A 20,155-nucleotide genomic window follows, 5' to 3' on the forward strand; every position below is an offset into this window, starting at 1 on the left:
GGGGTGGTGCCATGACGCGTGAGTGTAAAGCTCAGAAATTATGTCATGGGGTTGAGCATAGAGCTCAAGTATGCCATGAGGCATGAGCGGATAGCTCGGAGATTATGCCATGACTAAGCGTATCTGTTGCTAATTATGCTTAGCGTATATCAAGCATGACTAGCGCAAGTGCGGTGCATATTGATTGGGCACGCGCTTTAGACCCTTTTGGGTGGGCCTTTTGCTATGCCCTCCGCGGAGTCTCCCACTCCCTGGCAGATAAAAGCCTAAATGTCAGGCGAATTGTTTGATAAGGAGGAGGCTGCGCTTAGGTTATGGTCATTAGGTTGCGACCATAATATTGAAGGATCATGTGTCGGGGGTTAACAACAGGATCAATAGTGGTCGTGGGCCAGTTAACCTGTCCCTAGCTACGAACATGAACGAGTCATGTTTCATGGACTCGTGGAATCTAGACCTGCGAGGTCTCTTTCTCATGGGGAGAGTGTGTCCGGAGACTAGACGAGATATACACATAAATAATACATATGCTTGGTAAACTTATGTTGGAGCGGAGGAGTTTTATAACGTGCTCACTAATGATCGCCAATTGCTTGTTTGGCCTTGTCTGCTCAAGAAGTTGTTCGAAGCAATGTGATTTTGCTTTTCCTTCAAATTAAAACAATATAAGTGATTTCTTCTAAAAAAAAAAAACAAATATAAAATAAGTGATTAACAATTTATTCGCACAATTCAATAGTAAGGAATTGTTTGTATATGTACTGAATGTACAAATGTACCAATTAAGTAGAAGTGTAAGTAACAAAGGCGCGCATATTGTCAATCCATTAAGTTTTCAAGTGGATTGAGTATTAATATATGTACTCTATAATAAATTAAGTCAGTCAAACTCTGCCTAAGGGCACAAAAACTGCTCCACAAAAATCGGAGGAAAAACTTGACGCATCTAGGGTTTGCTGGGTTGCTCGTCCGGCGGCGTCCCTGTGCCTACGCGGGCCTTTGGCTTTGGCGGGGTAAGGTGGCTGCTGCCGGACGGGTTTGGGATATTCTCCAACGTGTTATGGTAGGTGTAGGTAAGGAGTTTGTGATCAGTTTTTCTTCTTTTTGGATGGCAGCGGGGCAAATCCGATTGGAACACGAACCATGGGTTGGATCGTGTTGGCACTTGATCGGGGATGGAGTTCTCTACGGTGGCTGTGTAGGTGGTTTGGGGCATCCTCTAATGGATCTTGGGTGGAGGTTGGGTGGCGGTTTGCAGGTGGAGAGGGTTGGTGGCAGAGGTGGTTCGGGGCCGATCTTGGTTGGTGGTTTAAGACTCAAGGTCGGGCGTCTTTGGGCGGTTGGCAAGGCTGGGGTTGCTGGGTGAGTGGTGAGTTGGTGGTGCACGAAGGAACTGGTGGAAGGGATGCTGCAGTTGCTTACATATCTCCGGCGGTGAGAATTTCTGGGTTGCTGTTGGTGGCTTCAATGGGAAGTAAAGTTGATTGCATTAGTGTCTTTTCGGTTATTTTTAGGATTTTCTTTGTTGGTTTTTTAGGTCTGATAATAAGTCCCTACTCACTTCAGCTAGGGTTTGGGAGTCTTGTTCTTGCTGTGCCATTTTTTTGGTGTTCTCCCCGGGGACTATTTGTTAAATTGCCGGTGCTTTCTGGTTATCAATGTGATGGTGAATTGCCCTTGCACGTGGTCTGGTTTTGGGACACGGTGTTGAAGAGGGTGAAGCAGTTCGTCTTGATGTTGGTGGCGAGGTCGTATCGTGATACTCGGGATTGGTTAACTTCTATTGTAGCCAGCAATTATGGGCGTAAAACTTGGTTAGGGGTTGGGCTCTTTCGGCTCATGGATGTCTCTTATAGGGACGGACCCGTAGCTAGTGATCATGGTGGGAATATGTGTTGCGGTATTATACCCTAACGGGTTATTCCAATGCGTTGTAATCTTTTCGTTTATTAATGATATTATCTTATTCTAAAAAAAAAAAAAATATATGTACTCCATAAAATTTATAGGTAGAGAAAATTAAGGCATATATGCATATATATATATATATATGTATGTAGCATTGAACGCGATCAATTATTATGGACAAGTTGTTAGGCCATGTGATGTAGACATGCGTGGTTGAGTGTAGTCGTGTAGATGCCTGTGTGTACGGCGGACGACATACGAGGCGGTGGGCTGCATAAGTTTTCTAATAAGAGCAAGTGCAGCGGTTGCACTTTGCCCGGGCAAAAGCAAGGAAAACCGACGTGGTGACCGGTCACAAGCAAAGTTGGTCCTCCACCGGTGAAAGTTTGACCAGCCATTTATTGGCTTTTCTTGACTGAGGGGAAGAAAAAAGGCAACACAATGACATTTTTCTTGACTGGGGAAGAGGGGCTGCCAGCTCGGCCCAAGGATTCACGTGGGCGACGTCATCACCAGACCCTCCACTGCGATGCGCTGAAGGCAGCGACTGGCTCACGAACGCATGACGCGTGGCGCCGCAAAGGCAGCTCGACTGACGCCACAGAGCGGCCGGACGATTTGCTCCGCTGGGTTGCTTCGATCTCAGCCTGGGGGCAGCTTCTGGGTGGTTTGACGCCACATAGAGGCAGGACGAGGTGAGGTGACCTCGGGGGGGGGGGGCCGGGTCCTTGGCCCGAGGACGCCGGAGGACGGAGAAAAATCTGGGTCGGGTCGGACGAAAAACAACAGGTCTGGTGCTGCTGCGAGAGAGAGAACCGGAGGGGGGGGGAAAATGAAAAAATGAAAAATTTTCGTCCTTTGAAATAAAATAGAAATTTTTTTTTTTTTGCTATCTATAGAAAATTTACAGATTTCAAAAATTCATAATAAATTCATACGAACTCCGAATATTTCGTTCCATATATGCACGAGATCGATTCGACGATCTCTATAACTTTCATGAAGGAAGTTTTCCCAAATTATGTATGTGTAAAAAGTCGATTTTCGAGACCCCCTTAAAATTATATAATAATGAACAGTGTTGACCGGGCAAGAAAAACAACGGGTGTAAACCTATGTCCAGTGGTAGTGAATAGTAACTTGACCGGTCGAATTCTTGACTTCTCGACTTTGTCTTTTCTTGACTACGGGTGAACTTGCTCTAAGCAGCATAATGATCATACTTATTGAGATAAAGATAATCATATGATCATATCGACGGGGTTTTAAGATAAATATTTGCTCTACTGATTATCTAAACTGGTGAAACATTTTAGACGAATACAGAGCGAGATAAAATTGAAATAGTAAAAGTTGGTAATTAAATGGCTAAACTATCGTTTATGGTTTATCTGAAATTTTGTGGGAATGGACAATTATCGTCATCACTAATATAGGTGCGGGCAGTGACAGAGCCAGGAATTTAGGTTTTCAGGGGCACACAAAAAAATAAAAATATAAAAACATACAAAATCTTTAAATGTAATTTCTATCTATTACAATGATTTGTCCTCGAGATTTCATATTTTGAAATCGTTGCATGATAGTCTCATTATCTATACTAGTAAATATGTCTTTCTCAATATATGAAATCAAGCAATCATTCATAAACTCGTCACCCATTTCTACACTTCTGGTGCCAAACAAGTCTTTACAATGTTCATAGCAGAAAATACTATTTCTACACTTGCAATCTCAATTGGTACAATCAATGCTAACAACAAAAGTAAGTACATCAGTGAATATGTGTCACATCTTTTTTTGTCTGAACCATATGTCACAGATTTGTATTATATATTTTTAGAAATTTTTTATTGAATTTAAAATTCTTAAGTAATAAGAAAATATGAATCTTTAATTGTAACAAATTCTATTATTGATGTCAAAAAAATTTAGGAAAGAAAAATATTATATAATATTACTAAAAGGTCAAATGTGTACCTCCCCAAACAATGCCATAAAAAAAAAACAAATAAAAGAAGAGTACATGAGCACTTCAGATTAAGTTGAGAAAAAATAATATAAAAATTTATAATACAAATATGATATTAATATAATATTAAACTATATACATATATTAATTTTTTTTCTTCTGAAAATCTTTGGGGGGGGGGCACGGGGCCCACCGGGCCCCTGGGTGCGTGTAGTAACATTGCTCAAGATCAAAACCTTAATGCTGAAGAATTTCTAAATTTATGTAATCCATAAACCAATAGGAATAGGATAAACCATTTACCCTAATTCGCATAGGATATATAAGAACCCCAAAAATACCCTACCAGTTCAATCAAACTTTCTGTGTTTTGAGTTCATTATTTGATCATTTCTGTCTAATCAGTGATGACTGCATCAGACTATTTTAAGGCCATGGAAAAGCTCGAGAAGAAGAGGAAAAGAATCCAGGAGGAAGAACCGGATTCTGGCAACGTCGGTCGGACCAAACGGTGGGTTCGACAAAGGTTCCTCGGCGCAGGACAATTCGGGACGGTTTTCTTGGCTAGTCCGGCCAAACCAGGTTCCAAACTGCCGCCGGTTATGGCCGTGAAGTCGGCGATGCTCTCGGAATCTGCCGACTTGGTTAAAGAAAGTCGACTTCTCAAGAAATTCAAGAACTGCCCTTTTATCCTTGACACTTACGGCAGCGATGTGACTAAAGATGTTGAAGGTGAGGAGTTGTTCAACGTTTTCTTGGAGTATGCTCAAAGAGGAACCGTAGAGGATTGGATTCAGAAACTCAAGAATTTCGGGTTGCATGAACTGCACGTAAGGAGGTATACGCAGTCACTATTGAAGGGGCTCAATTACATTCATGGAAAGGGTTTTGTGCACTGTGACATTAAGCCCGCCAATGTATTGCTAGTGCGCGACGGTCCTGATGATACCGGGTTTGGATCTTACGTGGCGAAAATCGGGGATTTAGGGCTGGCAAAGAGGGCTGACAAGTACAATGTGATGAAGCGTTCTGATTATATAAATGGCACTGAGTTGTATATGTCTCCAGAAGTATCGCTTCACAACATTCAGGAGCCGCCGGCCGACATTTGGGCATTAGGCTGCACTGTTCTGCAGATGTTAACTGGGATGGAGTTTTGGGATGTAAACACTGACTTAAGAGATGACTGGGGCCTTCTGATTGAGATTCCGGTTATCCCTGAAAGGCTAAGCAATGAGGCTAAGGATTTTTTGGGGAAGTGCTTCATATTGGACCCTTTGGAGAGGTACACGGCTGAGATGCTTTTGAAGCCTTTCGTGTGCAACAGCTTGCGAATATGGACAGTCTCGTCTGGTGAATTGGTTCCAAGAAGCCGGGTTTGCCAAGGACCAGCTGCAATTCCTCTACTGGGTGCGGCATAATGTCATTGTTCTAATTGTGTTCTGTAACTGTAAAGGCTAATTAAATGTATAGTAATTCTTTGATTGATCATTCATTTTGAATAGAGAGCTGTATACCTCGGCCAATTTTATGGTTTTTTAATTTTGAAAAATTGGAATTTGGAAAGAAGAATTCAAGTCATCATTTTTGAGTTCCATTTGTTTGAGAAGTCTTGTCTAAAATTTCATTTTTCATTTCCAGTCGGTACTAATTGCAATAAAAAAAAAAATTCATCCCAATAAAGACTGACATTTGATTTGCATCGAGAGTTTTGAACCATCAGTTACTGAAAATGTTATAGAACAATAGAGCCATTTATTTAACAATTAGTATGGTAAAATTGAGCATTTGATCAAAAATACTGTACGATCCACACTAAGATGGGTCAGGCACGAAGTCGTGTATATTTCAAATGCTAACTATAGTCGCTAGAATTACAGCCGCACAAAGATATACAAAGATTATACACGGCGATTAGAAAAACAATGACTACATAGTATCCTCCTGCTCTTCAGTATCTTCTGCTGTAAGGCCATTGTTTCTCCCCAGAAAACGAGACAAACATGAACTGATCGACTGACTGCTCTCCGCAAACATATAAAGGCAAAATAAGCATAATCCTGTTTCAGGGAAAAAAAGAGCTTTAAAGTAAGATATACGTGATTTTATAGCAAAGATAAACAAAGCAGGTCGAGACAAAAGCTTAGTTTCTGGAAAGATGCAAGTAACAAGCCTCTCTTCAGTAAGTATGAGACTTTCATACAAAAAAAAAAAAGGTAAAACCAAGAGGAGAACTAGACACAAAAGGATTTCACTTGTCACCCTGACTTTAGCTTAAAAGACCGAATGGATAAGGTAATAGATTCAAGTGCCTAACATACCAGTATAGGCAACTGTAAGACCTGAAACCAACCGTCCCAAAACTGATAGCACGTAAAGACAAAACACTACCTGGAGAAGATTTGCATGATAAGTTAGGTGGTTAGCTGTCTGCAAGAACTACATTTACAATAATAAATTTACTTGAAAACAAGCTATCACAATAAGGATAAGGAACATCTGTGAGCATCCAACAAAAAAGATGATATCTAACAAATCATATAAGTGTGTGAGGGGTCTGTCTCTACTCACTGCATATAACTATATTCTGCACTCAAACCCATAAATCAGCAGCAGTAGATCTTTCTATTCTCTTGTCAATTCTCACTAAAGTTACAGTTTGTTCTTCTAGAGTAGTTCTCATGCATGTATCCTATTCAACTTTGTGTTTTGATTACTGAAAAAATTAAAAAACCACCGGATTAGATGCCCCATGGAAAGTTGGAAACTCACGTTTTACCTTTGTACTCCCTCGTGACTTTCACTGAACTTACTTCTAGTGTAGTTCTCGTGTACATATCCTATTTACCTCGGCTGCCGTTGCCCAACAGAAACTCACATCCTAGTGATCCTCGCATTGGCTTTCTACTCTCTTGTGACTTTTCACTAATTTGTTTTTCCAATGCAGTTCTCATATTGGTATCCTATCACTTAGGTGTTTTAAATGAATGGAAAATAATAAGGAAACACTGGATCAGGATGTCCCATGGAAACTCACACCTTAGTGAACCTAACATTAGCTCTCTGACATAACTAGAAAAGAAAATAGAATTGAAATTTCCAATTTTTCTGATATTGATGTTGGATAATGCTATTATTGCTTTACCATACAGGAGAAGTACCAGACAAAAAGCTGAACAAACACAGTGCAGCTAAATATAGTTAAAGATATGCTCCCGTAACAACATAGTAATACAGCTAAAACTTAGAAGAAAGTCAAGTTCGACAATATCCAAGTTCAATATATGTTCTGATTTCAGCAAGTTTTAGAATCCTCAAGACTCTTCATGATACTCTGCAGTAGTCTATGCCTAGGAGCTGGAATTTAAATTTACCTGCCATACAACTGAGGGCCAGAGACTCCACAAAATCTCAATATCAAAAACAAAAATTTACTGAACTCATCGACCATTACCTTGAAAAACAACCTCTTGTCATGCCCCGTGGCCGCAACCCTCAACACAGACTCAGCCGCTCCTACTGTATTAGCTATCCACGCGACAATGCTATTCGCAGTGTCCTGCGAAATCTGCCACTCAAGTGGATCCACAGGTACCCTATTCAACAGCACAATTCAATAACCAGACACAAAGATCAACATGTCAACACAGTATCAAAAGATAGCATTGACATAATCCAAGGAATCACAAATTCCCATTTCATCCATCGTTAGCAGTAAACTAACACCCAAATTTCTCAATAAAGCACATCCACTTTCAAAATTCATGACACAATAAAGAAAAAAAACCAAACTTTGCAACTCATATCATCAAAGTCACGGAACTAAACCCAAACCCAAATTTCTCAACAGCATTTAAAACCAGAACCCGAAACAACCAACCCAAAACCCCAATTCATCCAATTCACCCTAATATCCCAAAAACCCAAGTGACCCACCAAAACCAAAAATCATCAGAAACAAGAAAAAGGGGGCAAAATGGGAAACTGACGAGATGTTCATTTGGCGGAAGAGAAGGCCGAGAATGGCGAGAGAGCAGAGGAGGACGATGAGGACATCGGAGACGAGAGAAACGAGGCTCGAGTTCCGATGGGCGCAGTGGTAGTAGACTAAGGTGCCGCATATGAGAACAATCACCGGCTTTCCAATTTCCGACCGGTACATCTCCATTTCTTTCATTCTCTTTCCCTTTCTCTTTCATTCAATTATTTCTAGAACTCAAAACTCTTTGACCATTTCTAACTTCTTCTTCTTCTTCTTCTCTCTATGACTTTCGCTCATCATCCCCGCCAATATATTTTTAATATAAAACCCTCTTTTTTTCTTCTTTTTTTCTTGTATTTTTGTTTTGAAAAGTCAAGACTAGGGATCAAAGTAGGAGAGGAATGGTTTAATAAGGCAGGCCGGTAGGGCGTGGATGGTGCGACAGTTTGTTACTTATAAAGAATGACAATAACAAGGTTAAATGCGTTGAATCATGAAATTATGGTACGTTTTTTTTATTGATAATATGTGAAATTGAATTTAAGGGTCTGATTCATCTACCGTTAATGTTAATGTCATTTGATTTACTTGGTTTACATCACTGTCTAATCCGTCATTACTTAAGGTTCTAGGCTATCAAAGTCTTTAGATAATAACTTGATTCTGACGGGCTCTTTATAAGCGAGTTACTGTGTATTGTATGCCCCTCTCTACTTATTTAATGGATTGGGACGCCCTTGTTCAACGAAAAATAATATTAGACAAGCTACTCCTCAAAATAAGTCCAATAACAAATCTCTGGATCTAACAAAAGTGAATTCGCTTTCTACTTGATGTATGTTCTCTCACAACATCCTAATTCCTGTTTTGCTACAATGTCATACCTTCCAGCATAAACCATACACATCCATGGATCTAGTTTACGGAAAAGCAGCCTTATGTCCATATTCACTTCTTTCTTTCTTTCTCTCTTTCCCTCTTTCAACCAACAATCGAGTTTCAAAACCTCAACTTCTGGATATCGTCTTAACTAATTGTTCTTCTACTTGTTATGTGCAGAGTTTTTTCTTTACCTTGACAGACAGAACCTAGCTCATTTCAATTTTTTGTGAAACTACATAATGCACTACAACTATTCGTCCAATAATGATAAAAATAATAATAATGCACCGCAACTATATATATAGATAGATATATTAATATAAAAACTATTTACATCATATTACATATCAATGTAGTTTTGTTGTCTTCCCAAAAGCACACATATACTAAAAAAGAAGCTCCCCCTAATACCTACACCAGCCAATACATATACCATACAATTTGAAGTTATGTAACCCATTTATACACTTAAACATATCAACTAAGCATTTAGCATCTAGCAGCATCCCAATAGATGCAATGGAAAGTTCATTTCAAGTTTTCTTACTCGCGGAAACTTTCTAATGCAGTACTTATGATAAGAGAGTAATCCGCAAGCAGCCCTTGAAGCCAAATAGATTAGTCTTGCCTGTCCACTCTATGTCTCATTAGCTACCAAATTTTGGCTATCTGCATGTCAGAAGGTAAATACAACATTAGTATCTGGGTATGACTACTACGTAATCCTATCTTGTTCTGGTCATAATAAAGGATCAAGTTGTCTTAGGCAGATGGCTTTATTTCGTTAGAACCAGATAAAGAAACAGATAGCTGATGCTTGTAAAAAGTTCATAAATTGGAAATGGAGAAATATTGCACCTTCACCAGATAGTTGTTCAAATCGAACAACTATGTGTTTTCCATAGGTATATTTTTTAAGAGCATCAAGATGAACTCTTATTAGACTCAGAAGTATCTTCCGCTGCTTATCATTGCTTGTTTCAAGAACCTTCTGGATCACATAATTTGCAAATTGATCCTTCATCATTGGCTAGAACATAAAAGTCAAACACCAGGACTTGGTTAGCAGAAAACAATAATTAACTAAAATCATGCAGCATTCAATATCAACACTTGAGTCAGACTGTTGCAAAGAAGTTCATTTGGAATCTTCAATACTGTTGCTATTGAAATACGACAGTATCTCTACAAATGAGAAACCATTCAGTTCATCAAGGAAACAAAGTTGTCAGTCCAACTTTTAGAGGAATTCTCTTCAGTTCAACTTGTGAATCAATTCCATCTTTCCTAATTGGTAATGGTCCTTGGCTTGTTTGGCAGGTTCAATACAGATAGTCTTCAAGATATTTTCTTACATGTGTGTCTGTGTGTAGAAAATGCAGACAATTTGCATGCATTCTTACACTTCACAATATTGAACACGTGTTCATTCACATCACCATGCAGTGTTTATTCAATTTGGATATGTTCTTGCATTTCACATTGAATTGAAAATTAATTATGGCCAATGAGTAACACCTTTCATAGATAGACATGCATGGTCATTTCTGTTCATATCGATATATTGATCATTCTATATAGCCACATAACCTTCATTCCAATGTGCATCAATTATCAAGAATTCAGAATTAACATCTTTAAAAAGGTCAAAGCTGAAGCATATTATATTCCTTTGCAAGTAATTAATATCTAATTGTATACAAAAGCATATAAAACAAGCAAGAGGTAATACATCATTTTTTAGAGGAATCAAGTGCAAGTGCATGCAATGTATGATCAGCATAACAGGACATCAAGAGGGAAACATGCAGCCACTAAAAAGCTAATGCATACTATGAAATTCTGACAAATTTTAGAAGTAGTTGAAGACAAAAAAAAAACAAAAAACCAAAAACAAAATATATTTGCGTTACTTGACTTATCTGAATTGATTCAAACCTGACCCAAAACACTTGAGCTTGACTTACCAATAGATTATCATTTTCCTCCAATTGTCCAATGATTTCATCAATCATAAGCTCCCGCTCAGCAACATCACCATGCTCTAAACACTTTTCAATAACATTTGATGCATATTTATGCTGACTCAATTGTACAACTTTCCCGATCAACTTGCTGATAATTTGGCTTCTTTCATGGGGTTTTCCCTTTTCCAGAACATGCTGCATAGATGTGATCCATTTTTACATTGCATTCAATATAAGCAGTGAAACTACCCGGTAGAACAGAAAAAGAAAGAAGAAGAAAAAATGAGAACTAAAGACACTCAACATAGCCAAACTATGGACAATGCTAACTATTGGATCAAAGGGTAAATCCTTGAAACAACCAACATTTCCTAAATCCTTAGTTATATTGCTTATGATACTAGGTAAAAATATGCTTATGATAACAGGACACCCATCATTCTACTCTACATATTTAATGGAGATACACTACATATGTACCAAACTTTATATGAAGCAAATCTGATTCCATTGCAAGTATAACTATTGACATAAATAGAGCCACTTTAGCTATAAAGTTGTAAAAGTTCAAGTTTTGAAATAAAACATATGTGTAGCAGCTCAAGGTTGGTTCAAGCAACAATATGTGTAACAAAAGAATTTCCAACTCCAAAGATATTGAACTTATGTTATGTATATATTCATTTACCAAGAATCAAACATCAAGATACAATATTTTTAAAAACAATATCATATTTCAGAAATAAACAGAAAATAATAGTTATGTGGCCTAGATAAAGGAAGCAACAGAGAGCAGAAAGTAAGAAAACCAACCTGGGTGACATAATTGCCATACTGGTTCTGAGCAAGAACATAAGCAGATCCCAAAATCTCATCCACAACACACTGACCTTGAAGCTCATCTGAACAATGCTCCAAAACTCTCTAGCACACGTAAAAATTTACCGACTAAAAACATCATACACATATCTAACTGGAGACTTCACAACAAAAGTGATGAGCTCTTACCTGTATGACACGGCAACCATATGGATGAGTAGAAAGTTTGGCAACTTCTCCTCGGAAAGAAGATATGATGAATCCAATTTTCTCTGTAGGAATGCATTCTATACACTTCTGTATTACATGATTTCCATTTTGATCATGCACACATTTCATAACATGTCCATCAAGCTCATGCACAAGTTGTGTCTTCTGGTCAACCTCTATAACTTCAAGAGCCTACAAACATTCAGCATGGAATCAAGATTTAAATATTTAGGATAATGATATGTGGGGGGAAGAAACATAATGAGACCCTTATGTGTGTAGCAGGACTTCCATTTGTACACTATCACTGAGGAATCCAGTTTACAACCCAGAAAGGTTTGTGACTTGGACAAATCGTCTCATTTGGGAGATCTAAAACATAAATTAGCAGAAAATAGTATGTTTATTGAACTTGAAAGTACAAATTTACCATGACTGACATCAGGTTTCAACATACCTTCTGGATCACACGACAACCATACATCTGCAAACTTAAAGGGAACATCTGTCCACTGAGTTTATCTGCAAGCTCCTTTTTCTGCTCAGGAGTCCCATACTCAAAAAACTGCAACACAGAAACAAGAATAGTATTTTATAGGCCATTCACAGAGCTCACAAGTCCAGAAAGATAATATGTAAGGCAAGTCCGCATGTGAAACAAACAAGCAATTAAGCAGACAGAGAATTCAAGTTATATACCTTTTGAATAACATAATTCCCAAATACATCAGTCATTAATTTTGAAGCATGTGGAAGAACCTCTTTGAAAACAGACGCCTTGTCTTCGACACTGCAGTATTCAAGCTTCTGCTGAATAAATCGACTCCCATGTTGATCCACACTGAGGTCAAAATATGGGGATAAGATATATTATTCATATGGTATAACCAACCATATTGTATACATGCAAGAAAAAAAACACTCAGTATAGAGCAATACCTGAATTCAGCAATGCGCCCTGCTATATCAGAGAGTTCAAATTTACGGGCATTACTGGATTTCAGTTCTTCAAGAAAGGAGTGCCTTTTAGAGTCCTCAAAGTTGTTAAAGCTTCTCTGTCCTTGCCACCCAGAATATAGTCCACCATTTCTTATCGAACCTTGGTGATACCTCGATTCATTTGGCCGACCATGGTGATGTGTTCTGCCTACTGGAGATGACGGTGGTATAGGACTACCAAGAGGTGAGGCTGGAAATGTCATGCCACCCATGCTAGAAGGACTACCATAATAACCACTACCATTGATTCCCATTTTTCTTGGACTTGGAATGCCCAGAGACCCATTAGTTGGAGACTGAAATTTCTGGTCACCTGCATATGCAGTAACATTTGACTCTTGTTGGTAAAGCTGGCCTCCAATAATACCCCTTGGACCTAATTGACCATACTGAATTGAAGCACTGTATGAATCATCCAAGGGACGTGGATAGTATTGCATACTTAGGGGATCAAGAAAAGATGGCTGGAGCATTGGCCCAGGCTGGCCGTAAAACTTGCTTAGGTGATGCAAATCACCTTCATGGGGACTTCTCTCCCCTGTTGAAACACCTGCAGTTCGACCATTTAAGCTTTGACCCAAAGTAGCATCAAAAGGCAGAGGAAAGGAACCATGAGAATGGTACGCAGCCATATATGGGGGAAGAAATGAAGAACCCATGGTATATCCACTCGCACCATATTGTGCAGGATATATACTGGACGGCTGAAAATTGGGGTAGAAAGCATTTCCTGAAGTCATATACCCTGCTGTTGTAGCATACAAGGGAGGTGTGAATCCAGGTGATTGCAATGATGGCTGTACCTCAATGGAAGAGAACTTTGGATAGCCATGGGGATCCATTCTACTTTGCCAATGATTCATGCCTTGTGAAACTACATGGTCCTGAACAGCCTGAAGTTGATATGGTAACCCTTGTTGTGTAGACAAAAGGTGTTGTAGCACACCCGTCCCATAAGAGTGTTTCTCATGTTGTTTGTTAATATTAGATGCTCTAATTCTAGACCCAGTTGGGGAAAGATCTAACCCAAGGGCTCCACCAATTGATCCATTACTCCCCACCCCAGTATCCTCAATATTTGATTCATCTTCATGTAAGTTCCCTGTCTCATTAGGATGTAGTGTCCTAGGAGAAGAGGTAGTCAAGGAACTTGTCTCCGGATATATGTCGATAGAGCCTGAATTTGAGGACTGTAATTGTCGTATGCTAGCAGAAGAAGCATTTGGTGAAATCGAATGTACATCAATATCAACCGGTTCATCTGTTGCAATACTTGATGAGACAGATTGATTATACACAGGAGATGGAGTTCGGGGGAAGTCTTCCTAAAAATCCACCAACAAAGTGAAAAATATGAAATCATGGTGGCATAAACTGTAATCAAAAACCTCATAAACCACTAACTGGCCAGATAAGTCATTAATGAACAGTAACATGTAACAAACTAACAACCCATGAACTATCAATTCTGAACTGCAAAGTATCTTACATAAATCAATCATGATTTTCACCCACACCCTACAAACTGATAACTATTTTGGTGGAGAACTTATAATTAACAAACAGCGGGAGGGGATTCCAGGCTTCTAATTACTCCTTTGAAGAAAATAAGTTATATTTCTAGAACTTCTAATGATATATTGTCAGCTGAGTGCACTGATAAAAATATTCAAATCAACAAAACGTTCTGAATACTGTTAAGTATACAAAGTATAATATGATTTACATACGAAACAACTACATTTAATCTCATACCTGTATGCGATCCAGCACACTCTTATTATGGCTTGCCAAAGAATGAGTGTTCTTCACCGCCATTGCTGAAACACTATTTTCTGCCAAATTATCTGAAGCTTGCTTGGATGAACTAGCATCATCAAGCTCCTCCTTGTGAGTGGAAAGAGAACCTTGAGAAAGATGGAAGGATCCGTTGCCACTGTCGTCTAAAGAAGTCAATCTCCAATTGGTGCTGGAACCAACAGGATGGCGTGGAGGAGGCCTTAAATTTAAGTTCATATTAGCGAAGCAGTATGCCAAATAAGATGGGTCAGAATACAGTTCCTCAGACTGAACATTTTGAACTGTGTTCCTTGAATTAGTCGAGCTTGTTATCATACTGGAGTTCTGTTGACTTAAAAGGTTCCCAATAGCGTAAAAGGAACCCTCCATACTTGGGGGAGCACTACCACTTCGATTAGGTATGGCCTCAGCTCTATCTCTCTGAAACCTGTGCCCCTTTGTAAGGAAGCCCAATTCCTCTGCTGCCGTACTTTTCAGTGGAGATCCATATGTTGCCGCATCCATCGATGAATGCCACTTTTCACTTTTACGGCTTTCCACCGTTCTCATGAGACTCTCTGTTGCCATCCTACCTAAAAAATACTAAACTTTATCAACATTGCCTTCACAAAATTTTAGTCTGGTACACCCTATGCATGTTAATCCTATGCTCCATTCAACAGTCCACAACTCCCGGCCGGGGTTTAATCCAAGAAGGTAAAACACACAAAAAACCAGAAGTAACAAAGTATTTGATGCTGCCAAGACTTCCTTCACCGTATGAAACAGAACTATTAGCTAAAGAATGGTGATTAAATACATTACAAGCTTCATTCTGCATATAATACTGATTTTGAGAAAATAACGTGTAAGGGGATAAGTAACAATTAGAAGAAGCCACTCAAACACGTACTAAGTTCATATAAGAATAATGTTGTCTGATAAACATTCCTTCTGTTAGAAAGTCAAGATATTACAGGGCAAACCACTGCATAGAGTTCAGATTCAGATATGTTATACAGGCTCAGACTTAAATGCTGTATAGATTGTACTACCTATAATTCACAAACTGTGATTGAATCGCTTCAACTGCCTATATCGACCATAAAATTATACCAAATCGCATTTGATCACATATGACAAAACTAGCTATTCATACAGCTCACCCTGTTTCCCATGAATCTGCTTTAAACTGAACTCTAACAAGCTACACTCTTATACACATATCTTTCTAAATATAGAAAGGAATCAACACCCCATATGCCACAATCAAATTACATTCCATAAAAGTAAAGCTTACAATCACATTCATCTGACAGAAAACTCGTAGATGGTCACCCGATTCACCTCGAATTAAATTTCACAAAAAATAAACCATAACCCATTATTCCTATGATCATGGATTGCCTCAATACATAGAATACGAACAAACAATCGCAAATTTACAAACACAAACAATCCCAACAGAAGACACTAGAACAGATAACGAAATGCGCATATGTTAATCCAGAACAAGATATAAACTTGCAGATGATTAAGAAAAACAAGACTAGTATTCTATAAACACTACTGGAAACTAATACTAAGAATTTGAGCAACAAAAGGATTGAAAAGGCTCACCAGGAAATGACAGCAAATCCTTGAAAGGCTGGAACTTGGAAAGAACAGAACAGAACAGAACAGAACAGAAACCCCGAGTGTTTTGGAAGCTCAGGAAGAGCTGTGAAGTACTGAGAAGAGGGGTTTTAAGAAGCAACAGGAGTCTTGGAAAGAAAGTGCTTGAGACTTGGGAGGAGAAACAGAGTTTCTTTCCATGAAAAGTACAAGAATGTTGCTTGCAAAACAGTCTCAGTGCCCAGGGTTTGGAGCATTAAATATTATAAAGTTTTGTTCTTTAACAAATCAAATATTATAAAGAGTTTTATTCTTTGTTATATATAGGAAATGACATAAATGGTGCCACCATTGACGAAATTTTGTTCTTTTTTGGAGGGTTTTGTGAAGGGGTAATATTGTCTATGAGTGGGGACAGGTGCTGGTTCGAGGTTTGCCCGAGGAAAGGTCTCAAACACGTGGATTCCTAGCAATTTGTTGACATTAGTTTGGTCTTAACTCTTTAAGGGTGTGTTTGGATGTACATGGCTAGTTGGATGTGTCATGGTCAAGGTGTGCCCCCAAAATTTATGGAGAGTTATTGAAGTTTTTTGAGAAGTTCCATACTCTTTCTCTTGAGTTTCATCAAAATTGCCTATCTCTAATAATGCTGTTCGTAAAGCTCAAATTGTGATATGAAACTCCACGTTTTTTAGATGATTATATTAGTAGTATTTACTAACTTGTCAATCTTATTTACTAGAAATTAGATTGAAGTCTCTTGAGAAGTCTCATACTCTTTCTCTTGAGTTTCATCAAAATTGCCTATCTCTAATAATGCTGTTCGTAAAGCTAAAATTGTGATATGAAACTCCACGTTTTTTAGATGATTATATTAGTAGTATTTACTAACTTCTCAATCTTATTTACTAGAAATTAGATTGAAGTCTCTTGAGAAGTTCCATACTCTTTCTCTTGATTTTCATCAAAATTGCCTATTTCTAAGAATGTTGTTCATAAAGTTAAAGATGTGTTATGAAACTCCATGTTCTTTAGATGATTATATTAGTAGTACTTACTGACTTTTCAATCTTATTTACTAGAAATCGGATTGAAGTCTCTTGAGAAATTCCATACTTATTCTTTTGAATTTCATCAAAATTGCCTATTTCTAAGAATGTTGTTCATAAAGTTAAAGATGTGTTATGAAACTCTATGTTTTTTAGATGATTATATTAGTAATACTTACTCACATTTCAGTCTTATTTCTAATTAATAAAATGTATCTCTTTCACAAATAGTGTGTTGTTAGATAAAATTACGAGACTATTTTGTAATACATTTTTGAAGCTTGGAATAAACTTCCGTTAATGCGACTGCCTCAAGTCTCCAAATTGAGTGGACGTCTGATACAAATGCCTTCCTTTATTGCATATAACTATTTTTCAAAACGGTAGATTCATATCAATTTATATAATTTATGTATTAGACAATTCATGCTAGTGAAGCTGGCCGCAGAGACTCAACATCAACATCCTCTTCAAAATTAAATTTTTCTAAGCATAGTTGGACAAATACATTTCCTTTTCCACGAGAAAACAAAGAAAGACATTATTCTGTTTTTTACGAGAAAACAGAGGACGTTATTCGTGAGTTTATTGACGAACTTTCGCTTTATTAATTCACAGACTCCAAACACGTCATTGAGTTTGTAATTCAGCTGATGCCATTTTATACTTGGCTATTAACAGAACTATCCACTTGGCTATTTACTGAGTGAAAAGGTCACCACCCTCACCACCCTGTTATGTTAGTATTCCTCACTCACTCTCCGTTTACTATATATCTACTATTCTATTTAGTATTTCTCAATTTTGGCCACTGATGGTGTATTTTAATCTTATTACAGTGACCATGTTACCCTCAGGACTCAAGAAGTCTCTCCCTCAAACAGCCACCCCGGGAGGGGCATTTTCGAATTCTCAGTCGACTACCTTGATTCCTTGAATAGAAATATTGCATCTATGCCTGGTAGAGTTAAATTATTGCAACCAAGAGACCTCTAAAAATCACTATTTTCTCAAGTTTAAGAGTAAAATTAATCCAAAAGTAATTTGGTAAAAATAAAAAATTAGGAATGTGATTTTTTTTTTTTTTTTGCTTGGAGTGGATGTAATAGTAGAGAAAATACTAGTAAAGTACAATGTAAAACTTTATCAATGGGTACCAAAACAACAGTAGTCTTAATTGGGATGCAGAAAATTGGAGAGCTATCTATCAACTAATAAGAATAAAGCTTGAATCAGAACCCCTTAATAGTAGGTAGCTAGCAGTTTTCTAGAGGGTTACAACCTATTATCCACTTACTCCATTAAGAGTTATTTAACCTCATTTATCCAATCTAAAACCTATTGACATTTTAACCCCTATTAATTAAATTGAAACTCATCCCTCTCCTCTCAGACTCTCTGTCTCTCTCCCCCCGATCTCCACCTCCAGTCTCTCTCTCTCTCTCTCTCTCTCTCTCTCTCTCCACCTCTGACCGAATGCATCGCCGGTTTTGACAGACCGCCTTCATCATCGACCTAACCCGGCCTTCTTCAAGCACATCCACGGCACTGCCCTCCCTCCTCCTCCAACGGCCAGACCAAGATCTCCGTCATCGGCGCCGGCAACGTCGGACTGGCCATTGCCTAGCCCATTCTAACCCAGGACCTCTGAAGCTTGTCCTCGTCGACGCAATACCCGACAAGCTCTACGGTGAGATGCTTGACCTCGACTGCATCTCCAATTGCGAGCACCGCTGCCACGAGAAGAAACCTCTGATGCTCCGCCGCCACGCCAAGGTCGTCATCAGACTTCCAAATCTCCACGCGGAAGCAGGAGTTAGGGTCCGGGCTTTGCTCCGGGTCGGGGCTCTGACGCCGTAGTTAAGGCTTTTCTTCTTCTTCTTCTTCTTTTTTTTTTTTTTTTTGCCCCTCTTTCGGGTAAAATGCGTAGGAGGCCTCCAATGGTTATTGCGGTGGTTTGTTTCTCCAAACATTTGGTCGATTTCAATATGGGATGTTGCTAGTAGTGATTGTTTTGTTTATTATGATTTGGTTGGGCAATAATAAGATCATTAGTGGGCAATAAAAAGATTATTGGAAGATAATAATAAGATTATTCGGGGGAAGTAAAAAGATTATTGGGGGCAATGAAATGTTTATTGGGGCAATAATAAGATTATTGGGGGGGGAGGGGTAATAATGAGATTATTTATTTGGATAACCCTACTAAAACTTTTCAAAATTATAAACATCTTCATTTTTCATTAATTAATGATCCCTAATAGACTTTTATTGGAGGGAAATAATATATTTATTGGGGGGTAATAATATGATTACCGGGCATTAATAATATATTTATTTGGATAAACCTCCGAAAACTTTCAAAATTCAAAACATCTTCATTTTTCACAAATCATTAACCCCTAATAAAGTTGTTATTGGGGAGCAATAATATGATTATTGGAAGGGGGGGCAATAATATGATGACCGAGTATTATTGGGGGGTAATAAAATCAAACAATTCCGATCATCGGTAGCCGGATTCCGGTCACCCGGTCGCCAGAGACCGCGGCCAGCCACTGGTCACCAGAGCACAGCAAGGTGGATGATGACTTCTCTCTCTAAGTGAGAAAGAAGGAGAGGGCAAAAAAGTCCCAAAAATAAATAAAAAGAATTAAAAAAAAGAATTAATTGGGTATTAGGGAAATAATCTCTTAGAGTGTTTTGGGTAAATGGAGTTAAAAAACTGTTAGTGGAGCAAGTGGGCAATTTTTAAGCTAAAATTGGGTAAATGATCATTTCCCCTAAAATTAATCTAAAATTAATTTGGTAAAAATAAAGAACTAGGAATGTGATTTTTTTTTTTTTTGCTTGGAGTGGATGTAATAGTAGAGAAAATACTAGTAATAGGACAATGTAAAACTTCATCAATCGGTACCAAAACAACAGTAGTCTTAATTGGGATGCAGAAAATTGGAGAGCTATCTATCAACTA

At 38.3% G+C, this 20,155-nt stretch overlaps 3 protein-coding genes across 6 annotated transcripts; 1 reads left to right on the plus strand and 2 right to left on the minus strand.

Moving 5' to 3' along the window:
* The first annotated feature begins 4,287 nt into the window (after positions 1-4,287).
* On the plus strand, positions 4,288-5,301 carry LOC112184820 (mitogen-activated protein kinase kinase kinase 20). Its single transcript, XM_024323054.1, has one exon. The coding sequence runs from the start codon at positions 4,288-4,290 to the stop codon at positions 5,299-5,301; it is 1,014 nt and encodes a 337-aa protein (XP_024178822.1).
* A 302-nt stretch (positions 5,302-5,603) lies between these two features.
* LOC112183575 (reticulon-like protein B22) lies at positions 5,604-8,219 on the minus strand. Of its 2 annotated transcripts, XM_024321949.2 has the most exons (4): positions 7,870-8,214; positions 7,335-7,476; positions 6,202-6,271; positions 5,604-5,940 (listed from the first exon to the last, which is right to left on the minus strand). In XM_024321949.2, the coding sequence occupies exons 1-4, from the start codon at positions 8,055-8,057 to the stop codon at positions 5,810-5,812; spliced, it is 531 nt and encodes a 176-aa protein (XP_024177717.1). In that variant the 5' UTR covers positions 8,058-8,214; the 3' UTR covers positions 5,604-5,809. The 2 variants fall into 2 exon arrangements, with proteins under 2 accessions (XP_024177717.1, XP_024177718.1); XM_024321950.2 differs by lacking the exon at positions 6,202-6,271 and having other exon boundaries at positions 5,614-5,940; positions 7,870-8,219.
* An 820-nt stretch (positions 8,220-9,039) lies between these two features.
* On the minus strand, positions 9,040-16,393 carry LOC112186470 (pumilio homolog 5). Of its 3 annotated transcripts, none has more exons than XM_024324914.2 (10): positions 16,139-16,393; positions 14,495-15,111; positions 12,680-14,064; positions 12,440-12,581; positions 12,198-12,305; positions 11,720-11,932; positions 11,525-11,635; positions 10,712-10,906; positions 9,603-9,774; positions 9,040-9,413 (listed from the first exon to the last, which is right to left on the minus strand). In XM_024324914.2, exons 2-10 carry the CDS (start codon positions 15,104-15,106, stop codon positions 9,382-9,384), a joined length of 2,970 nt encoding a protein of 989 aa, XP_024180682.1. In that variant the 5' UTR covers positions 15,107-15,111; positions 16,139-16,393; the 3' UTR covers positions 9,040-9,381. The 3 variants fall into 3 exon arrangements, with proteins under 3 accessions (XP_024180682.1, XP_024180686.1, XP_024180683.1); XM_024324918.2 differs by having other exon boundaries at positions 14,495-15,285; XM_024324915.2 differs by having other exon boundaries at positions 14,495-15,289.
* Between the last annotated feature and the right edge of the window lie 3,762 nt (positions 16,394-20,155).

The sequence above is a fragment of the Rosa chinensis genome, chromosome 2 (assembly GCF_002994745.2).
Source record: "Rosa chinensis cultivar Old Blush chromosome 2, RchiOBHm-V2, whole genome shotgun sequence".
Taxonomy (NCBI): domain Eukaryota; kingdom Viridiplantae; phylum Streptophyta; class Magnoliopsida; order Rosales; family Rosaceae; genus Rosa; species Rosa chinensis.

What these genes read in the sequence shown, in the direction of transcription:
- LOC112184820 (XM_024323054.1), top strand. Translation starts at nt 4,288, where the DNA reads ATGACTGCATCAGACTATTTTAAGGCCATGGAAAAGCTCGAGAAGAAG.
- LOC112183575 (XM_024321949.2), bottom strand. Translation starts at nt 8,057, where the DNA reads ATGAAAGAAATGGAGATGTACCGGTCGGAAATTGGAAAGCCGGTGATT. An exon ending in ACAAGAGGTTGTTTTTCAAG is followed by an intron (nt 6,272 to 7,334) that starts GTAATGGTCGAT and finishes AATCTTCTCCAG; the next exon opens with GTAGTGTTTTGTCTTTACGT. An exon ending in TCTTACAGTTGCCTATACTG is followed by an intron (nt 5,941 to 6,201) that starts GTATGTTAGGCA and finishes TCCCTGAAACAG; the next exon opens with GATTATGCTTATTTTGCCTT.
- LOC112186470 (XM_024324914.2), bottom strand. Translation starts at nt 15,106, where the DNA reads ATGGCAACAGAGAGTCTCATGAGAACGGTGGAAAGCCGTAAAAGTGAA. An exon ending in GTGTGCTGGATCGCATACAG is followed by an intron (nt 14,065 to 14,494) that starts GTATGAGATTAA and finishes GTGGATTTTTAG; the next exon opens with GAAGACTTCCCCCGAACTCC. An exon ending in AGGAAAATGATAATCTATTG is followed by an intron (nt 9,775 to 10,711) that starts GTAAGTCAAGCT and finishes TTTATGTTCTAG; the next exon opens with CCAATGATGAAGGATCAATT.